At 47.6% G+C, this 22229-nt stretch overlaps 1 protein-coding gene across 1 annotated transcript in view; it reads left to right on the top strand.

Annotated features, from left to right (window-relative positions):
- The window catches only part of DNAH17 (dynein axonemal heavy chain 17), an 8024690-nt gene that overhangs the window by 2363161 nt on the left and 5639300 nt on the right, over nt 1–22229 (top strand). The window contains exon 17 of the mRNA XM_069655242.1: nt 13640–13780. Coding sequence (XP_069511343.1) covers nt 13640–13780 — 141 coding nt within the window. The remainder of the gene's footprint in view (nt 1–13639; nt 13781–22229) is intronic.

The raw sequence follows: 22229 nt of genomic DNA on the forward strand, positions 1-22229 counted from the left end.
TCAGAGGGGTCCCTGTCTCAATATCAGACTGTGCCCTGTCAGCGACCTCTTCCAAACCCTCCTTCCCGACTGTGACAAGTCACTACTCATGCTGGATCGCACCCACAGACTACGAAGCCGTAGAGGCTCCACATTAACGGATGAACCCGAAGTAATCACCAGGGTCAATTTCTTTTCCACAAAGCAAGAAATCATGCCTGCAAGTCGAGCACACGCATTATTCACTCTCTTGAAGTGGCAGGGGGAATCATGGGAGGAGAACTAGTGACCCCAGAAGAAGACTTGATGAATCCACCCCCAGATAAAGAACAAAGCTCGACCCCAAAGTCACAACGAAACCGATGGATGAAAGTCCCCAAAGGGGGAAAGCTACCTGCTATCTAAAGAAGATTAACTAACAAGAAGTAACTTGGTTCCCGTGCTGGAACACAATCTCAGCGTTCGGCCGTCCCACACTATGCCCGAGCCGAGTGAATGGACACACACTTCGGCCCAATACCCATTGGATTTGGTTTTTGATTTTTTTGGGACTGGTCTACTGTTGATCAGCCTGACTTCTGGGTCATGTTTGGCCCCAGTTTTGACAAGATTAAAACCCGGACAAAGCAGGTCAGAACTTGGAAGCTCAGCACTAGAAGGCAATCTTCCACAAGCCGCTCCCCCCCCCCAACCAGTGAAGAGGGACGACGGGAAGCCTCCCCACCACACTTAAAACTATGCTATGTCTCACTCAACGTTAGAGGCCTGAACCTTCCGGAGAAACGTAAATCTACTTTCCGGTGCCTAAAGTATCTCCACAGTTAGGTGGCGTTCCTCCAGGAAACACACTTGCTTTTTGCAGACTTTCCACGGCAGCGAGACCGAGCATTTCCAAAACAATACCAGCCATCAAGGGACAGCATTCAGCATTCAGGGAACGTGAAGTCCTGCTAAGTCCAGAGGGTAGATACATTGCAATAAAAGGGGACCTTTTTGACCAGCTGCACACATTAATCGCCGTCTACGCCCCGAACGATGGACAGGAAACCTATGTAGAATTAGAAACAGCATTACTCTCTTTCCTCGAGGGCCAAGTGGTCATAGGAGATGATTTTAATGGAGTCCCGAACCCCGTAGCAGACAAATCTAAAGCCCCGGCACCCAGAGACTTTAGAATTGCAGTGAGCCTTTGCCATCTATTCAAGACATTGGGGTCGTAGACACCTGGAGGGTTCTCCACCCTAAAACCTCAGACTTTTCGTTCTTCTCGTTCTTCTCACACGCCCACCGCTCGTCTTCACGGATTGATATGATACTGGCCAGCCCACAACTGCTTTCATTGACGGACGAGGTGGACATAGGTACAAGGGTCCTCTCAGACCACGCTCCAATCCTGCTGACCGCCTGAGTCTTCCGCCCGACCCCCAATGAAATGCCGATGTGCTCTCTATGAACCAATGCTACACGACATTGGCAGTCCGAGACGCCATAACTAAAGCAATCCACAACTACTTCAAAGAGAACCCGCCGGATCTCACCTCTACGGCGACAAGATGGGAGGCCATGAAGGCAGTGATAAGGGGGGAACTAATCACCCAAACAGCGGCATACAGGAAAAGGCACAACGAGGGGAGGGAACAGCTAGAAAGAGAAGTTGCAACAGCAGCAACAATCCACAAGAAGAAATGGTCACCCAAAGCAGCCAAGGTTCTCAGGCTGGCCCGCACTAAACTGGAGGCACACTATGCGGAAAACATAGCCCAGTCTCTGATCAGAATGAAACCAAGCTACTGTGCTAACGGCAATAAAGCCAACAGGTATCTGGTCAACAAATTAGCCAAAACCCGGAAACAAAACCTTATCACGGCCCTGAAAGACCCAGAAGGCACAACCCTATACGGGGAAGAGGCAAAACTGCAAATAGTGACATCTCATCTTGCCAGCACACTGTCAGCCTCCCCCGATCACAATCGCTGCAGGAGAGGTCATAGTGCACGCCAAACTTCCCCGCATATCAGAAGCAGACAGATCTTCTCTGGAAAGTCCGATCACAGCCGAGGAGGTGGAGGAAGTACTCAAAACTCTGACACTGAGGGCCCCAAGCCCCGATGGCTACCCACCGAAATTTTTAAAACTTTTCCCAACCTCTCCTTCTGGGCCCAATGACGGAACTCTTCAACTCTTTCCCATGACACAGGCACTATAACTCCCTTTATGCAAATATCTGTCACAATCATATCAATATCTCTGTTAGGCAGAATCACAGCATGTAAAAGGACTCTGTTGCCTAGATTCCTGTATCGGTTCTACCCTACCGGTCCGCCTCCCAAAACAACCCCTGATGCAGTTACAGAAGCAGATATTGAAATTCATCTGAAAAGGGGGTAGGGCGCGAATCGCATTGAGAGTCATGACTGGAGCAGCCAAGTAGGGAGGCATGGGGCTACCCAATCTCTTAAATTACTATATTGCGGCGCAGTTAGCACACACCACGGCCTGGGTGGAGCAGACAAACCCCCCAAAATGGAACCGAATTTAACAGGCTAAATTCCTCCTCTGGCTCAGCTCCCTGCTACACATATCGGGCACAGCACACAGCTACTGGCAGTCCACCCTATCATCCACCAGGACTACCCTGGACACATGAGCATGGGCCCTGCGCAGGAAGAAACTTCCCAAGGACCTGGGCCTTCTCTCCCCAATACTCCTAAACCCAGATTTCTCCCTGGGAATGGACATGCCACATTTTAGCAGATGGTCCCGAGGGGGACTTCATCACAGCTGTGCCCTTCTCTACTTTGAAAAATGCAAGGGCCGCTTCCACTTGGCAGAAACAGAGAGGTTGACCAATGCCCATATCAGGCACTGGATCTCGCAGCCTGCGGTTCGCCAGGGGGTCACGAGGGACCTTCACTGCCTTGAACATGCAATGAAGGAGGACCCGCGCTGAGGACTGATTACCAAACTATACAAACTATTGCAGGTCGACATGTTGGCGACCAAACCAGCGTACATGGCCAGATGGGAAGCAGACTTGGGGCACCCCATAGAGCACCAAACATGAGTAGACATTTAGACGACGATTAACTCTGCTTCTAGATGCATCACCAACAAGGAATGCGCTCTAAAACTCCTTCACTGCAGGCACTTTCTGCCGGAATGCCTACACCACTTTCAGAAATCCCTAGACCCGAACTGCTGGAGGCAATGTGGCGCTTGCTGAACCTTTTTCCATAGGTAGTGGGAATGCCCGAAAGCGCTGACCTTCCGACAGACGGTCCAACTCATTGAGGCCATAACTCAGAGCAAATTGCCTATGGACCCAAAGGCGATCCTGCTAGGAGTGCCAAATACGGAGTGCTACCCAAAGGCTGGTCCAAACTACTCACTCAGCTGCTTTTGGTAGACAAGATAACCCTGGCCCAGAAATGGAAGACACAGGACGGCCCCCTGATACCGCTATGGTGGATCAAAGTCTGGGAGATCCTGGCGGCCCAAAAAGTCACAGCGGCAAAGGAAGGAACATTACACCGCTTTACGGACAGTTGGGCCCCGGTCCTGGTATACCATAGCCAGTTTCCGTCAATGACCTTCCAACCTCAGCAGGTGAAACGATTTCTCAGACCAGGGATTAGGAGTGGAGGTAGGGTTACTCTAAACTGATTCATGTATCATAATCACTTGCCTTATACATGTAACTGCTATGAATCTGCTGTGTCTGGAAATAAATAAAGTTGTTAAAAAATATATTTCGAAGGGATTGTGTCCTCCGACGTATTCCTTATCTTAGATATAAATCCTTCAGCTTTGCTGGCCTCGGAAAATTTTTTCGCCAGAGGGCGCTGCGCGTCGATGATCGCCGAGTCGATGACCCTCGACGGCCTCCGTGCCGACGTCGACGTCATCCTGCCTATAAAGGCCGCGCGCAGCGTCCGTTGCTCAGTTCCGTTTTTCCGCGCTTCGTTGTGCCTCGGAACACCGTTGCTCAGTTCTCGTCAAGATAACGTATATAATAACTACTACTTACCTCGATAATCGATGGCATCCTCCTCCGACCCGACGACCCCTCGGTCCGGTTTCAAAAAGTGCCGAGACTGCGGGAAGAAAATGTCGTTGACGGACCCTCACAGGGTCTGTTTGTGGTGTCTGGGAATCACGCACCAGAGTTCGGAGTGTGAGGAATGCCTTTCCATGACGAAAGCCTTGAAGGAGCGTAGGGGGAAGCTCGAGAGAGGTAGGTCAACTTTAACTTCCTCGAAAGCTTCTTCGGTAGAGTCGAGACGTTCGTCTCCTCACCATAAAAAACACTCTCGATCTAGATCACGAAGTGGCTCCCACCACTCGTCGACATCGAGACACTCGAAGAAGAGACGTAGGAGATCCCCTTCGTCATCTTCGTCGAGTTCTCCTGAGAGAGTTCATTGCCCCACAAAACGCAGCTCGCAAGCTGAGTGGGAGGAATTCAGGAAAAAGATGCTAAGCGTCTTCGAGAAAGCGGCCTCGTCCCCCTCGAAGACAGCTGAGGGTGATACCCCGGGTAAAAAACCCAAAAAATCTAAACGCCGCGAGTCGCAGTACCCGGCGGAAAAGTCAACCCGAAAGCGCCTCGAGCCATCGGGAGATAAAGCATCATCGACGCCATCGTCGAAAACTCCTTCGAAACAGAGGTCGGCGCCATCGACGCCGTTGTCGAAGGATCCATCGGCGCATCAGTCGATCGAGTCGACGCCGACGTCGACGCCGATATCGACGCCGGTGAAGGAAAGAACCACGGCTACTCCACAGCCAACGGTTAGACAAAAGACCTCCGACTCGACGCCGAGAACGTCGACGTCGTTCTCGAGCAGGACTCCGATCCTTTCGAGTTCTTCGAGGCCTAGTACACATTTCTCGACGCTTTTCACGGCGCCTTCGAGTACTTTCACGTCGGTGTCGACGACATCGACGTTTTCAAGGCCTGTGATGATGGCTCCTTCTGCATTGGAAATGGGGTTTATACCATTCCAAAAACCAATGTATCCCCCTTTAACCTCGATTTTTGAGGAAAGGGAGGATTCAGACCAAGATATTGATTTACAGAGGACCACATCACCAGAGCCAGAGACTTTCGCCTCTGAGGAAGGAAGATTAAAAAATCTTCAGGATGCACTTCAGGAAGCTAGTGGCTTGGACACTTCTCCTGAAGCAGAATTTATCAAACCAGACCCAGGAGAACATGCGGAGACTCCATATAGAGCTCTGATGTCTAGAATCATAGAATTTATGGGTTGGTCTGCACCTTCTCCTGCCTTTCAGCAGGATGACCTCACTGACATACTGGACAAGGGCCCACAGGAGGATCCTGTGGTTCCATTTCACTCTGCTCTACAGAGAAGGATTTTGACAAACTGGGAAACGCCAGAAATTATCCCGGCAGTAAATAAAAAACTGTCAACAAAATACAGGGTGGCTAGTTCTGACCCTGAATATTTGTCAAAACACCCTACTCCTGAGAGCTTGGTTGTACAGGCTGCAACCTCATCAGGCAGCACATCTGCATACCCCACTGCTCCGCAGGATAGGGATGACAAAAAGTATGATGCCATGGCTAAGAAGGTTTTTTCTGCCTGTAGCATGGCGTTAAAGTCTATTAACGCGACCTGTACGCTCGCTAGGTTCAGCCACACCCTTTGGGAGTGCGCTTCATCAGCGGCTGACTGCCTCCAAGAAGGAGAGGAAAGGGACGCATTTTTAAACATCATCAGGGATGGTAAAGATGCGATGTGCGAGACCCTACAAACTGGCCTAGATTCTGCTGACAGTATCAGCAGGGCCATGGCGGCAAGTACCACAATCCGCAGGCATGCGTGGTTGAGGAAGTCTGGTTTTGCCTCTGACGTGCAGACCAGGCTTTTGAATATGCCCTTTGACGGTTCTACCCTCTTTGGAAAGAAGGCGGATGACAGTTTGGAGAAACTGCAAACGTCCAAGGCAGCAGCCAAGTCATTGGGAGCTGCTATCCGTCAGAATACCTTTCGTCCTTCGGGATCATCGTGGAGAGGACGGTCCTTTCGTTACTATTCCTCATATGGAAGGGGCAGGGGACGACCGGCTCAAAGAGGCCAAGGAAGATTTACCCGTGGTGGACGGGGTAGGGGAAAGAAAGCCGCACCCGCAGGAGCAGGAGCCACTTTACCTTCGGCAACTGCATCAGCCGCTTCAAAACCACTCTGAGGTCTCCCCTCACAGAACACCAGTAGGGGGCAGGTTAACTCACCATCTGACGGAATGGCAGGCTATTACGTCAGATGCTTGGGCTCTGGAGACAGTGGCCCAAGGTTACTGCCTGCCCTTCCTACATATCCCTCAGAGTCATCCACCGGGGAACAACCCTTTGAAGCTTCCAGATCCGCTCCTCTTGCAGGAGGTTTTAGACCTGCTAGAGAAAGGTGCCATAGAACTGGTACCTGTAGCGGAAAGGAACAAGGGTTGGTACTCCCCCTACTTCATAATACCGAAGAAGGACGGAGGACTGAGACCCATCTTAGACTTACGGGAATTGAACAAATTCCTCCGAAAGGACAAGTTCAAGATGGTGACTCTCTCTCAGATCCTTCAGGCCCTCCAGCTTCAGGACTGGTTGGTATCTCTAGACCTCCAGGACGCTTATTTCCATGTGCCGATCCATCCCAGGCACAGGAGATACCTGAGGTTCGCAATTGGCAGCTCTCATTATCAATTTCGAGTTCTGCCATTTGGGCTAACCTCCGCCCCGAGGGTCTTTACCAAGCTAATGTCGGTTGTGGCTGCAAGTCTAAGGAGGGAAGGGATTCATGTCTACCCTTACCTAGACGATTGGTTGATCAGAGCTGTATCTTCGGAACAGGCTCAGAGACAACTGGATTATGTTTGCCACTTCCTTCACAAGCTGGGCTTCTCCCTCAATTTAAAGAAGTCACAGATGATACCATCACAGAGACTCCAATTCATTGGAGCAGTCCTGGACACTTCCCTGGGAAAAGCCTTGCCACCAGAGGTGAGGGCTCGAGATATTCTGCAGATGGTCATCAGATTTCAGAATGCCCAATATCTCCCAGCCTACGACTTTCTGAGGTTGCTAGGCCTCATGGCATCCTGCATATTCCTCGTGCCGGAGGCTCGCCTGAGAATGAGATCCCTCCAGTGGGCACTGAGAACTCAGTGGTCACAGTTCTCAGGAAGGATGACAGATCTCCTTCGGATCCCGGTCAAAGTAGCCCGAGACCTTCAGTGGTGGGCCTGTCGGGAGAACATCCTGAAAGGAGAAATGTTTTGGCAACCATGGCCGGAGATAACAGTAGTCACGGATGCCTCACTCACGGGGTGGGGAGCTCACGCCAACGACTTGACCATCAGCGGTCGTTGGTCTCCATCGGAGTCCAGACTACATATCAACCTGTTGGAGCTGAGAGCCATCAGACTAGCGCTGAAGGCTTTTCTGCCGTCTGTACGGGGAAGAAACGTCCTAATAATGACGGACAATACAGTGGCCATGCACTACCTCATCAAAAGAGGAGGCGTAGGCTCACTACCACTGTGCAGAGAGGCGATGCAGCTCTGGTTTTGGGCAATTCAGGAAGGAATCTCTCTATCGGCAATTCACCTAGCCGGAGAGAAGAACTTGACAGCGGACGCTCTGAGCAGGCAGAGCACAGTCTCTCACGAGTGGGAGATAGCTCAGGAAGTCCTTCAAGAGATCTTCGCCCTTTGGGGAACCCCTCAAGTGGATCTGTTCGCCACCAGTATCAACAGGAAGTGCGACAGATTTTGCTCAAGGGAATTTCCCCCGAGAGGAGCTCTAGGAGATGCGTTCGTAGTGGACTGGGAGTTCCCACTTCTGTACGCGTTCCCTCCGGTCCCTGTCATTCCTCAAATGATCAGGAGGTTGAGAAGGTTTCGGAAGACCATGATCCTAATTGCCCCGGATTGGGCCAGGAGAACGTGGTACCCGGACCTTCTAGACATGTCCATCTGCCCTCCAATTCGACTGCCATACAGAGAGGATCTTCTCTCGCAGAAGGAAGGTCAGGTTCTCCATCCAGCCATCAAGACCCTCAACCTTCACGCTTGGTGTCTGAAAGGTTGAGGTACAAGGATTGGGACCTTCCGGATGATGTTATGGAGGTGTTGCTTTCGGCCAGAAGGCCGGCAACTAAAACTCTATACCGCTGCCGTTGGAACAAATTTTGCAGCTGGTGCAGAGAAAAGAATATTGAACCCTTTTCTTGTGGTACACCTATGGTGTTGTCATTCTTACTTTACCTGGCTAATTCAGGCCTACAGGTTGGCACAATTAAGGGCTATCTCGCAGCGCTATCAATCTTTAAGCGCACTGCAGAGGAGCCTTCATACTTCAAAATTCCATTGGTAATACAATACCTAAAAGGATTAACTAATGTTTATCCCCCGAAACCTTTTCAAGTTCCCTTATGGGATTTAAACCTAATTTTAAACTTCCTAAAGGGTGCCCCTTTTGAACCACTACACTCTTGTTCATTGAAGCTTCTCACCCTCAAAACTGTTTTGCTAATAGCATTGACATCTGCTAGAAGGGTTAGCGAGTTGCAAGCCTTATCGTGTAAACCTCCACATACAATCTTTTACAAGGACAAAGTTGTTCTTCAGGTGAAGCCTAACTTCCTCCCGAAGGTAGTCTCGGAGTTTCACATCACTCAGAAGATTATATTACCTTCTTTCTACCCTCCTCCTCATCCGGGGAAGGAGGAAGAGAGACTGCACAGGCTGGACCCTAAGCGAGCCTTGAGCTTCTATATCAGCAGATTGGCTAAGATCAGACAAGCAGACCAACTCTTTGTAGGTTATGCAGGACATAAGTTGGGCCTTCCAATAACAAAACAAACCATCTCCAGATGGATTATTTTAGCCATTCTGGAGTGCTACAAATTGGCAGGAAAGGAGCCTCCTCAAAATCTAAGGGCTCATTCTACCAGGGGTATCGCAACATCCTCAGCCCTTCAAAGAGGGGTGCCAATTCGAGATATATGTGCGGCTGCCACATGGTCGTCCGCACATACATTTACCAAATTCTATAGCCTGGATTCCTCCTCTAGTCAAGAAACTAGATTCGGCAAGGCTGTGTTACACTCTGTCCATTCTGGAAGGGTAACATAACTTTTATTACTCCCGCCTCCAGTCACAATACCACTGCTATGGGAGTCTATCTAAGATAAGGAATACGTCGGAGGACACAATCCCTTCGAAGAACTAGTTACTCTTACCTTGTAACGTTCTTTCGATGGGATGTTCCTCCGACGTATTCCTTATCGACCCTCCCATCCATCCCCGCAGTATGACTTCCTGTGGGTTTGCAGCCTATGCTCCTTCAAGGTGATTAGTCTAATCCAAAAACATTACTGGGGACTACAAAACGGAACTGAGCAACGGACGCTGCGCGCGGCCTTTATAGGCAGGATGACGTCGACGTCGGCACGGAGGCCGTCGAGGGTCATCGACTCGGCGATCATCGACGCGCAGCGCCCTCTGGCGAAAAAATTTTCCGAGGCCAGCAAAGCTGAAGGATTTATATCTAAGATAAGGAATACGTCGGAGGAACATCCCATCGAAAGAACGTTACAAGGTAAGAGTAACTAGTTCATTCATACCCTATCCAGACTACCTTTGGGACAACTGAACATCACTCCTCAGTATTTGAAGACATTCAGACACCCGAAATGTAGGGACATGTTCTTGAGATTTTGTCTGAACATCTTACATACTAAGCTTCACCTTGCTCAGATATGGTGGCATGGTTGATCGTTTTTTGTCCCGGGTTAAGAATTGAGAGAACTCTTTTCCTGCATCATGGTGAAATCTTTTTGAATAGATGCAGAAGCCTGGTGGGAGTGTCTTTATGGAGGAACAAACTCGATCCTGACAAGACTCTTGGTAACATTTTTAAACAATTTTTGACCAAAAACTTTAAGGGAAAGCCATACAATAAAAGCCAAAATGGGATTCTTGGTGGATACTGCATGAAGACGGACTACTCCTGGATAAGACTTATTGTATATCCGAGGACGAAATGTAAAAACCCTGATTATGAAGTGTAGATCATGGTTGGAATTCATACGGACAACAATGAAACTGTTTAAATATCATTTACTTTTTAAAGAGGCTTTACCTATCTGCTCGTTCTGTTTTTCTGTTTCTTAGATTGTTGCTTTGGACATGTTTGGAGCGGGGAGGGTGTTTAATTTGGTTGATTTTAAACAAAGTTATGGATGGAATGGTATAGCAAAAGTTTGTAATAAACTGAATGCTAATATTTTTTTTTTAAAACAATGCTCAGCTGCACACAACGCTCAAAGGTGAAGGAGCGTACAGCAAACAAAAACAGACTCGGGGACTCACCTCAAGCTTTCATTTCTATTGTAAGTGTGCTAATAGCTTTGTCCATTTGCACATCTATTTTTCCTGCACAATTATTTAATGTGATATGTATTGTGTTCATGGTGATTTTGCCAGGTTTTATCTGTGCTTGAGAGTGTGTGGTAATTTTTAGAGGTATGATTGAGTTGGGTGAGTTATGGTGAGATTTATATGCTTTTTAGCGCTTAGTTTGTATAACAGTTGGTTGTCACATCATGTACAATTCCATTTTGAAATTATAATGACAATATCAAACGATTCACTATGTGTCATATAAATGACATATGAATCACCTAGTGACCCACCAGAAACGATCTGAAAAAAAGCTATGGAAGATTCCACGTATTCCCACACCAATAAATGAAGATAGTGGAGCTGTGTTTGTGCTTTTGGTACAGCCCCTCGCTGCAGAGGTAGACTTAGATTAATTTGAATATAAATAGTACATTAAACAAATCACTGTGTATGGTTAAACAAAGACAACACATGTTTTTGAATCTAACTATTTTTGTCTAGCACCACAGCTGAGCATTGGGTGTACGGACAGTGCGTGGGGGAGGGCAGAAACATTTGACCTTTTGCCTCATTACGACCCAGGCGCTAATGGGTTAACGGCGCCGCAAAAGGCTGCAGCGCCGTTAACCTATTAGCGCCTAATTACGAGGTCCCTTTGCGGGACCCGACCTTAACGGTTGGTTTTACCAGCCGTTAAAGTAGGGTGCCGCAAAGGGACCTTGGTGCTAATTTGCGGCACCGTACTTAGCGCCTTCCCCATTCCCATTGAGCCAAGGGCCCATGGTGAATGGGCAATTACCGCCCCGCCAACCTTGGAATGGGGCGGTAATTCCGCCATTCACCATGGCACACCCCGGCATGGACCATGGTGCCGGGGTTGTTGCCCGAATTAGATACTTTGAGATTTACTGAAGCTCAAATACAGTCCACTATTAGCAGATTGTCCATTATTGACAATTTACCAACTAGTAACACTGGTGAAGTGACCATCACAGCTGAAAGGCTATTAAGATTAAAAATGAAGGGATTCAGAACTGAGCTCCACAGCCACCTGTTAAAAGAATATTTGCCTGCTAATATTATTCCGCTGGGCCTGCACATCCAGACAGCATCGGTCCTCTTCCTCGAAGACAAAGACTACAAAGCTGGATTCAGCCAGATGACTACAAAGTGTAGCAGAGATATGATGTTGCGCACAATAAATTATAGCAGAGAGATTGTTTGTCAAGCAGGAACTAGACCTTCATGGGTATGTCTTCTTAAATAATGTCTTAATCACTAATGCCAAAGGGAAACTGGAGGTCGATAATAAAGAAGTGGATGAATTTAGAAATACCAATCTTTTGAAAAAATCCACACAATTGAAAACGGATATTAGCATCTTCTCAGGAGAAAACGTATCCATATCTTGCGGTCAATTACATTCCCCCACCAAGCTCTTTTCTCAATCAGGGGAATAGACCATACAGGAAAAAAATGGGTGACATTCTCTGACACCAATAGTTCCTCAGCTGATAAGGCCCCAAATCCAGGCTCTGCTGAGCAAATGGCCAACGTAAACCAGCATTGTTTAGGTCAAGGCCAGCATCAAGGTCACCACCCTCCACCCATCAGGAGGGGATAGGAAGGGGGAGAGGATGATAAAACACGTTCAACACCAGGAACAGCGGACATCCCGGGTGAGTCTTGTTTGTTTGCTGTACGCTCGCTCCTACATCTTTGAGCTTTGGGTGCTTCTGAGTATTGTTTTAATATCAAGCATGCTGTTGTGGTTCTGTTCCCTTTGGCTTAAATACGACCTGAAATTTGAACTTGGGCATTGCATCTGCTGCACAAATAGAGATGAGCAATTCTGTGAAGTTAAAGTGTGAGTTGAGCCTCCTGTGCCTCGAGATGTGGTGACATTCACTGAATTAATTATTGTGTTAGCAGGCTCTAGGTACAACACTAAGGAAAGCCTGTCTTTTATATCTTCTTAATAGGGTCTCTTTTTTTCTGCCTTAACTTGGTGCAGTTTTGTGCACATTTTTGCAGGGCTGTGCCACTTCGGATGTGACGTCCCGGAAACTATGTTTCCTATCTTCACAGGTGCTTAGATTATGTTTTTGATTGGGAGTTCTTTTGAGAATTAATCAATGGTGAATAAATATGAATGGGGTGTTAATGTTTCATTTTTTGGTTTTAGGCGTCTTTCACCACGCATGTCTAGAAATTGTGAGTCGCCTTAATGAAGGCTGGGTCCATTGTAATTTTCTGAACCTGACAGCCGAAACTCGAGTAGGCCAACTACTAGTGTTACTTCACTAAAAGACGATTGAGGAATAATTGTGCCATGGCCACGCAATTCGAAGCTGAGATATAGTCAAAATAATCTCTTGAATAAACTGTATGTATTCACTGTTGTCAAACTAGAATGTATTCAGTCATCTGTTTACATGTTTTGGAATCGCCTTTTGCACTACATTGAGTCATTTGCACATCTATCTTCCTTGCACAATTGTCCATTTTGATATTTATTGTGTTTGTGTTGATTTTGTCACGTTTCATGTATGATTGATAGTGTGTGGTCATTTTTAGAGGTGTGATTGAGTTGGATGAATTTTGATGAGATGTGAATGCTTTTAGCTCCTAGTTTGCATAACAGTTGGTATTCACACCATGTACAATTGTATTTTGAAATAATAAAGACAATATCAAATGATTCATTATGTGTGATATAAATTACATATGAACCCCTTAGTGACCCACCAGTAACGGTCCGAAAAAAATGGTATAGGAGATTGTCATTGTTTTGCTTTTTGTGTAACGTAGCTTATACACAAGATACCAATATTAGTCTTGGTAACACTAGGTACGTACTTTCACACCATACGGGTGCATATGCTTACCTTTCTGCAGCCTATGCGGGCACCCGGCTGCTCACTTTGATCATGAAGATCTTTATGGGCTGCTTCTTACCGCCCTTCAGTTTTTCCGAGCAGCCCTCTCCCAGTCCGCGTCAGGAGGAAATCCGGAACCGCCGTGTACCGTCCCCTCCTCTAACCGCCTACCCCATCCCCCTCCGGACGGCAGCTCTGGCTGGATTCCAAGCTTGTAAATATGTCTGACGGGAATGCAGAGCTGTAACGTAAAGTGACGTCCAACTAGGCTAGGCCCCAAATGTTATTTTAAACAGCATGAATTGTACTATCTATGTCCCTGATGCTGAAAGAATGCTTATTTGTTTTCTTTTTTGCAGGAAAATTCGACCTTGTTTAAGGCTGATGAGACAACCCCCACTTGGAGTGCATATGTTCAGTATGTGGATGACATGGTCCTGAATGGATTTGGAAAAGTTGTTAGCAACTCTATGCAGTTTCTTCTTGGAAACATGGGACCGGTTTGTATTTATTCTTCATATTTTCTTCCTAAATTAAAAATGATTCCCAAATCGCAAATGATTTGAGACAACTGACTCTGTGGGCCCCAGTTTTTTGGTGTGGGGGGGTGAATAGAATGGCAGCATGTCTGTTACTGCCACTTTACCACCACTTACCCATGGTATCAAATTACAAGCTTGGAAGTCAAGCGGAGGAGATACTCCAGCACTCTAAAAACGAAGCAAGTGCCATGGGCAGAATTACCACCTACTGTATGTTGTGAGTGACCGTCCCAAGTGCATTGCCCTTTTAAGGAAGAGTGTTATATGTGGTCCTCCCAAGTGTATTGCCCTTTTAAAATGGCCAACCTAATAAAAGGAGCTCCTGCATGCAAGTGCCTCAGAACGGCTGCAGACTCCAACAATGGGAGGATAGCTCTGTGGCAAAGCGTGGTTGTTGGAAGCAAGACCACACTGAGCAAAACACAGGTTTGAATCCCGGACCTGCACGTGAAAAACAAAGGGGAAAAGAAAGTGAGTTATAAATAACCGGCTCTTCCACAATGTAACTAGCACCTAGATACCTACAGGTTATGTGCGCTGCAAATAAATGCAAAAATAAATAAATGGAAGTCCTGTGTCCGTCTCTCATTTTGGGACTGCAGTCCCACACCGTGTGACCCCGGTTCGGCAGCACTGGCCTACAGGCCCACACTGTGTGATCACGGTCCTGCTGGTCTGGGCTTTCCTGGTGCCCTAAATCCACCACAGATACCCTCCATCTTAAATGCTCCCCGCATCCATTGTGCCCCCATGGTCTATCATGGTCCCAACCTACGACAACTGTAATTCCAGGGGACCCCAGCAACCCAATAAGGCTGCTCGGCCCCCCAGCACCTGTGAGGCCGGCCGAGTGCCACAATACTGCAATGCCTCATAATATGGCCGGATAACGCATGCTAGCAACAGTATCTGTTTAGCTGTAATTTCCCAGGAATCCCTCAGAAATTACCGCCAGGCACGTCATATCGCCCTGTGTTTACAGACTAAAGTGTCTCCCAAATGCTTTTCTAGTATAGGTCTACATCGATTTGATGCACAAAGGGTTTTTCTCATTTTCACCTGCACTTTCACAATGGCAAAATGTGGCGACCAAGTGTTTTGGTATTTGGGGCTTTAGAGCAGTGGAGCTGGGCCCGGAGTACAACATCTTTGGCAAAGTATATTACAGCACTGTTCATCACAGGAACTGACCTGCGCAAGTCTTCCACCATATTTACATTTCCTTTATTAAGCACAGGGTGGCTGAAAGGAATATTTTGGGATTGCTTGTTACAAAGGTTGCGAAATATGCAGCCAATTTCAGTACTGTGAGTTTGTGTGATCCGCGTGCTACAAAGGAGCATTGGTTTAGAGTAGTGTGCGCTGTGATCCTGCTCCCGGAAACACAATACAAGATTGTTACATTCTTATTGCAAAAAATATGCAGTGAAATGTTACCAACAAATCAAGGAATTACGACTTGATAAAGGGGAAGCCCTATAGCAACCTTCTATCCCAAAGTGTGGATAATGACCCTCATTACAATTGTGGCGGGACAATGCCAGTGTTTCTGTGGTTCTGGTGGTACTGTTTCTGTCACTCGCAACCACGGAAACACTGGCACAGCACAGCTTCGTGGGAGCACGCATTCCGGCATGCCAGAAACGGTGCTACCAGCATGACAGAAACATACTTTTTCCAGTGTTGCCGTCACCGAAACTGGTGGTGGCACAATTACTAGTGTGTATACCACAGAAACACCCGCAACATAAACGCTGTGACCGGAAACTACGTCATTGCAGGAAGTGGAAGCTCACCTGCATCATGTCTGTAGCTAGCATCAAAGTCACGTGTCCCAGATGTCCGCCAGAGAAAACCACGCTTCTCTGAACAGGAACTGTCAGTGCTAACTGACACAATTGTGGCCAATGCTGGTGAGCTTCTTTCAACAGACCACAGGCGGTCAAGCCAACTAAGAAAGACTGCAACATGGGAGGAGGTGACAGCGAAGGTGTCGGCTTTGGGCCCCGTCTCACGCACCCTAAAAGATTGCCACAAGCGGTGGGACGACTTCTGCCTGAGAGTTCGCAATCTGCTCTCAGCCCACAGGAGGGAAAGCATGTCAACTTGAGGCGGGACAGGCTCCCCAATCAAAGTGATGGCCTGGGAGGAGACATGCAGCACTTCGCGCATCTCAATGGCATAGAGGGTGTTGGAGTGGCGGACACCGGAGCAGGGACACAAGCAGATGTGGGTGAGTACAACATGCAACACCCAAATAATGACTAAAGGCATGCAAATGTAAGGCACAACATATGTACACGTGTCCAACTGCACAACAATAGACCACATCCAAACCATACATTGGCCAACGTAACATGGCCGTTGGCCTAGGGTGCACAAATATTCCCCCCTACTATACACACATAAGCCGACATGAGTCATGTGCAGACACTGACGACATGAGAATCAACACATACACGAGGCACACCCCCTCCAAGCAATCTGCCTCTGTGACATACCCTTCCGTACCTGGCACTGGCATGGTTGAGCGGCTACCTGTCTGAACGACACTCCCAAGTGCAACAGTACCCTCTCCACCCGTCCACCTCACTCCTCTACTTGTGGCGTCCCTCAGGGCACCATTCAAAACCCCTGGCCCCACTGTTAGGCAGAATCATATGCAGTACCCTTTGGGAACACCACACACAATTAAGACTACAAGTGACGGTACAAATTCGCCTTTGGTACAAGCCTGTACTACACAGTAAAGTGGTAGCGATGGCTGAGCAACCAGACTTATCTCAAGAGTAAAGTGAGCAGTAACAATAGTTACACAAAGGACAGTTATTACTATGGTTCAAAAAAACAATGACTCAAGGTTTCTGAGTAAAATAATATACATTTATTTACACATCAGTTATAGTGGGCGGAGGAGGAGAGTGTGGGATCAAGGGTGACACCAAGGTTCTTGGCCTCGCAGGTGTGGATAGGAGGAGGGCCAAGGAAGGCCGGCCAGAGAGTGAGGGGAAAGGAAGGTGATGGTGTGCTAATGAGGAGGATCTCCATCTTGCTGGCATTCAGACAAAGATCATTTCACTATTATCAAGAAGTTGAAAAATCACTATCTTAATACACTACACCACACCCAATAGATTCTGGACAAGTTAAGCTCATGGGTACAGATACAGAACCCAGTGCAAGGGGTGGCCCGGAGGCAGTGCGTGAGGGTGGCAAGATGAGCAGGTACCTGGGCCCAGAGGATAGAGGGTGGCCAGGTGCATGGTGCCGAGGTAGAGTAGAGTCAGCAGAGGAGTGGAGGGGAGAAGGCAGAAGCAAAGAGGAAGGTCTTGAGGTGCTTCTAGAACCGGAGATGGTTCTCCTCAAGTTTTAGAGTGGCAGGGAGGCTGTTCCAGAGGGAGGCCCCAGCCGAAGACAGAGATCTACCCCCAGCTCGTTTCTTTGAGAAACGACTGACCCTGAGGGAGTTAGAGGTAGAAGAGCGGAGTGTTCGAGATGGGAGGTATTTGCAGAGGGATAGCTGAAGGTATGTTGGACCCAGGCCCCAGAAAGTCTTGTGGACAATGCAGAGGGTTTTGAATTTAATTCTTGAATCCACTGGGAGCCAGTGGAGAGATTTCAGAGCTGCAGAGATATGATCCCAGGGCTTGAGGCCAAGGACAAATCTCGCAGTCCTATTCTGGATGAATTGCAAAGGGCAGAGAGTAGAGGCAAGTAGATTAAGAAAGAGGCTGTTGCAATAGTCCAACCTAGAGAGAACCAGAGCTTGGGAGACAGTGAGCTTCTGGGGGAATGAGAGGAAAGGAAGAGTACCTTTGAGGAGGTGCATTAGGAAGTTTGACTTTTTTGATACATCAGCGTTGTGGGCAGAGAAGGAGAGTGTGGAATCAAAGGTGACACCAAGGTTCTTGGCCTCGCAGGTGGGGATAGGAGGAGGGCCAAGGGAGGCTGGCCAGAGAGTGAGGGGAAAGGAAGGTGATGGTGTGCCAATGAGGAGGATCTGCATCTTGCTGGCATTCAGACAAAGATCGTCGGCGGCAAACCAATCTTGAATGGCAGTTAGGCAATCAGTGATGAGAGGTGGAGGAGGTGGCCGAGGGCAGCCTGAAAATGAGTTCATTGTCGTCCGCGTAGCACTGGAAGTTTGAGCAGAAAATAGCAATACAGCAGATGAGAGTTGGCAGGTATTTGTTGAAAAGCCAGGGCGAGAGGTTAGACCCCTGGGGAACACTAAAGGCGGAGAGGAAGATAGATGATAGGAAGGACCCAAGTTGGACCTGGGAGGGTTGATCAGAGAGGAAAGAGGTCAGCCAGGCCAGAGCCTGATCGGTGATGCCCAGGTTATCACGGAGACGGTTGAGCAGGATAGGATGGTTGACCGTGTCAAAGGCAGAGGAGAGATCGAGTAGCATGAGAAAAGAGGGAATGCTAGAGTCAAGGTTGGAAAGCAGATTTTCACGGATGTTCAGGAGAGCAGTTTCCGTGCTTCTGCCAGATCTGAAACCAGACTGATGGTGATGGAGACAGCCAACAGAATCAGAATTAAGGTTAGATCGGACTTGTCTATTGACCTCATCAGGGGAGAAGAGAAAAAAGGAAAAGAAGGAGGGTGGGGGGATGGCTGGAGGAGGGTCATTGAGTACTAACGAAGAGGGGAGAGGAGAGGGAGTGGAGGAGAGGGTGGACAGGATGTCCTGGGTTTTTGAGATAAAGTGTGAGACCAGGGCATTGCAAAATGCCTGAGAGGCAAGGGAAGGGGTAGAGACTGCAGCAGGGTTGACTAGCTCCTTACACATTTTAAAGAGTTCGGCCAAGCTGTTAGATGCCGCAGAGACACAGGCTTGAATGTGGACTCTCTTCTCACAGACCCTCCTCCAGCCATCCCCCCACCCTCCTTCTGAGGTAGACGTTCCTGGCAGGTCCTGCAGGTTCATGGTTCCTGAATCGACTGTCTGACTGACACGAAGTAGGAAGACTGGAGGGTCCTGCACTGCCCAGGGAAGAAACCAGCAGCAGAGCAAAGCAACAAATAAAAGGTGCGCTCCTTAAAACCCAAGCAGGGTCCGATCTTCCTGGCTATCCGGTTCACTGTAGCTGTGCACAGCAAATTCGACCAGAGGAGGGAGGCCTGGCTTGCAGTTTGGCGAACTGGTTGATCGCACCAGCTCAAGGGGAGAAGATTCCTTGCCAATCTTCGCTGTCGTCGAAGTTTGAAGATTCGGACCCGCAGCAGTGCTTCACCAGGAGGTTCAGTCGTGGTAGAGGTCCTCTTCTGTCAGCTTCTCTTGGGTTCTCTCGATCCAGGGGAAACTCTGCCTCCTCAGTCCCAGAGACCTGCTTTTTATGCAGTTTCCCCCATTCACACAGCCTGGCTGTCAATCACACAGCAGGGTGGCTCATACCAGAGGAGACCCTGTGCATGGAGTCTCAAACCCCTCCCTCACATCCTGTCCCCCTCAGACATTCAGGCGCCTAAGGAGGGCTTATGTGCAAAGCCTGCCAAAGGTCAGCGAACAAAGGAACCAAACCTGGTTTGGTGCGTAAAGTAAAACACGAGAAAGACTTTTACAAAAAGAAATGGCGAATAAACCCAGCCGGAACTGTATAAAAGTAAATATGGTCCAGGGGGTTTAAGTTCGAGGCTAATAAGATAGCCTAAAACAATACCAAGGCTATTTAAAATAACCAAAATAGGAAAAATAGGGTAGATACCACTGCCACCAGCCAAATCTTAATGAAAAGGGAATGAAACAATGTTCCATGAGAAACAGACAAACAGGGATAGCTATTAACCCTTTCCAGAACTCTATGTAAGATAGTTTGTACTGGGTCTGTGATTTTAAAAAGACTAATAAAGTCAATGACAACTTTACATGTTCTGGGAGACAGTAGTCAGTCCCAGAAAATGGAGTTCACAGAGGAAAGGCTGAAAAAGACGACCCTGTGTCACTGCACTGAAGGTGCTCTGTAACACACAGTAAAAAGATGATGCCTATGGAGTAGGTGAGGCTCCACAGTCTATGAACACAAAAATGTTAAACACACAGCAAAACACATGTAAGAGTGGAAAAAAAGGCTCACACTCTTACCAGGTGAAAAAAATAAATCCTAGAAATCCAGCAAAGCTGCTGAGGGACTCAGTAGGTAAGGGAAATTAGCCATTTTGGAGAATTCTCCCTAACACTCGCCCCCCCAGACTAAGGGACAGGAGGATTTAATCCACTCCTGGATGAATCTCTTCACTCTAGTAGGTTATAAACATCCTAGAGAGACCATCAGCATTTTGGTGGGGACATCCTGACCTGTGCTCAATGGTGAAATCAAACCCTTGCAGGCAGATTGACCATGTTAAAAGTTTTGGGTTCTCCCTTTCATTTGCATTAACCTTCCCAAGGGTTAGTGCTCTGTTTGAATCACAAAAGTAGATCCATACAAGTATGGTCTAAACTTCTTCAAAGACCACACAATGGTAAAACATTCACGCTCTATGGTTGCCCAACTTGTTTCTGGTTCCTTCAGTTTCCTACTGATGAATCAAATGGGGTATTCCATACCTTTCACATCCAGTTGACTAAGGACTGCACCTATACCTGTTTTGGACGCATCTGTCTGCACAATGAAGGGTTGGTGATCATCAGGAGCTGTTAGGACTGGAGCTTGAAAAAGGGCTTTCTTCAGGTTTTCAAAGTCTTGAGTGCACTCCTCATTCCATCTAACCTTTTTAGGGAATTTTGGAGAGGATATCACATTCAAGGGAGAAGCTATGGACCCATAGTTATCTATGAAATTTCTGTAGTACCCAGTGAGACTTAGGAAGGCTCTCACTTGGGTTTGAGTAGTAGGAGTGGGCCAGTTTTGTACAGCTTGTACTTTGGTAGCAATGTTTTTATTTCACCCCCTCCTACCTCATGACCAAGGTAGACCACTTTGCTCTTAACAATTTGACATTTGCTTGCCTTTATGGTCAGATGGGCCTGTTCAAGAGCCTGCAAAACATATCCTAAGTGATCAACATGTTCTTTCCAAGTAGGGCTGAACACTGCAATGTCATCCAAGTATGCCATTCAGAAGTCCTCCATCCCATTCAGAACTTGATTGACCATCCTTTGGAATGTAGCAGGTGCATTCTTTAATCCAAAAGGCATAACCATAAACTGGTAGAGGCCTGCTGGGGTTGGGAATGCAGTTTTCTCCTTCACATGGTCTGTCAGGGCTATTTGCCAATAGCCTGACGTCAGCTCAAATGTACTGAGGTACTTGGCTGCACCAAGTCTATCCGCCAGTTCATCTGTCCTTGGGAAAGGATGGGCATCAGTCTTAGTAACTTTCTGCTGATGAAGCAAATGGGGTGCTCCCTACCTTTCTCATCCAGTTGGCTAAGGACTGCACCTATACCTACATTAGAAGCATCTGCCTGCACAATGAAAGTTTGGTGGTAGCCAGGAGCTCTCCGTACTGGTGCTTGGCAAAGAGTTTTCTTCAGGTTTTCAAAGGACTGATTGCACTCCTCATTCCATCTGACCTTCTTAGGGAATTTTGGAGAGGAGATTACATTCAGTGGAGAAGTGGAAGACTCTCACTTGGGTTTGAGTAGTAGCTGTTGTCCAATTTTGCACAGCTTCAATATTACTGAGCAAAGGCCTTATTTCACCACCTCCTACCTCATGCCCAAGGTAGACCACCTTACTCTGTCCAATCTGGCATTTGCTTGCCTTTATGGTCAGGTTGGCCTTCCCAAGAGCCTGCAAATACATGTCCTAGGTGGTTAACATGCTCTTCCCAGGAGTGGCTGAACACTGCAATCTCATCCAAGTATGCCATGCAGAAGTCCTCCATCCCAGACAGAACCTGATTGACCATCCTTTGGAATGTTTCAGGTGCATTTTTCAGTCCAAAAGGCATAACCTTAAATTGGTATAAGCCAACTGGGGTAGAAAATGCAGTTTACTCCTTGGCATGGTCTGTCAGGGCTATTTGCCAATAGCCTGACGTTAGATCAAATGTGCTGAGGAACTTGGCTGCACCAAGTCTATCTACCAACTCATCTGTTCTAGGCAAAGGGTGGGTATCAGTCTTGGTGACTGCATTTTTTTTTTTTTATTGAAACTTCAGTCTGACAATCACAACTTTACAGTTGATCAAGCATGACTTTTGTTACAGTAGCCATTTTCACGTCTGCACAACATCGAACATAAAGGGAAAGAAAAGTCAGTTGACATCTGTCTCGTGATCTCCACTTGTCTTCGATGGCCATAGACAATAAAAGGGAACAAATAACAGAAAAGAAGCACATAGGGATAAGATATACAGTTAGACAAGTATGGCGACAAGAGTCATTCAATTGTGCTCACTGACAATCGAAACTATGGGCCTCTCATCAGGACTGAGTCAAGATAATTCACTACGG

This window comes from Ambystoma mexicanum, chromosome 3q (genome assembly GCF_040938575.1).
Source record: "Ambystoma mexicanum isolate Mex_15411 chromosome 3q, UKY_AmexF1_1, whole genome shotgun sequence".
NCBI lineage: Eukaryota > Metazoa > Chordata > Amphibia > Caudata > Ambystomatidae > Ambystoma > Ambystoma mexicanum.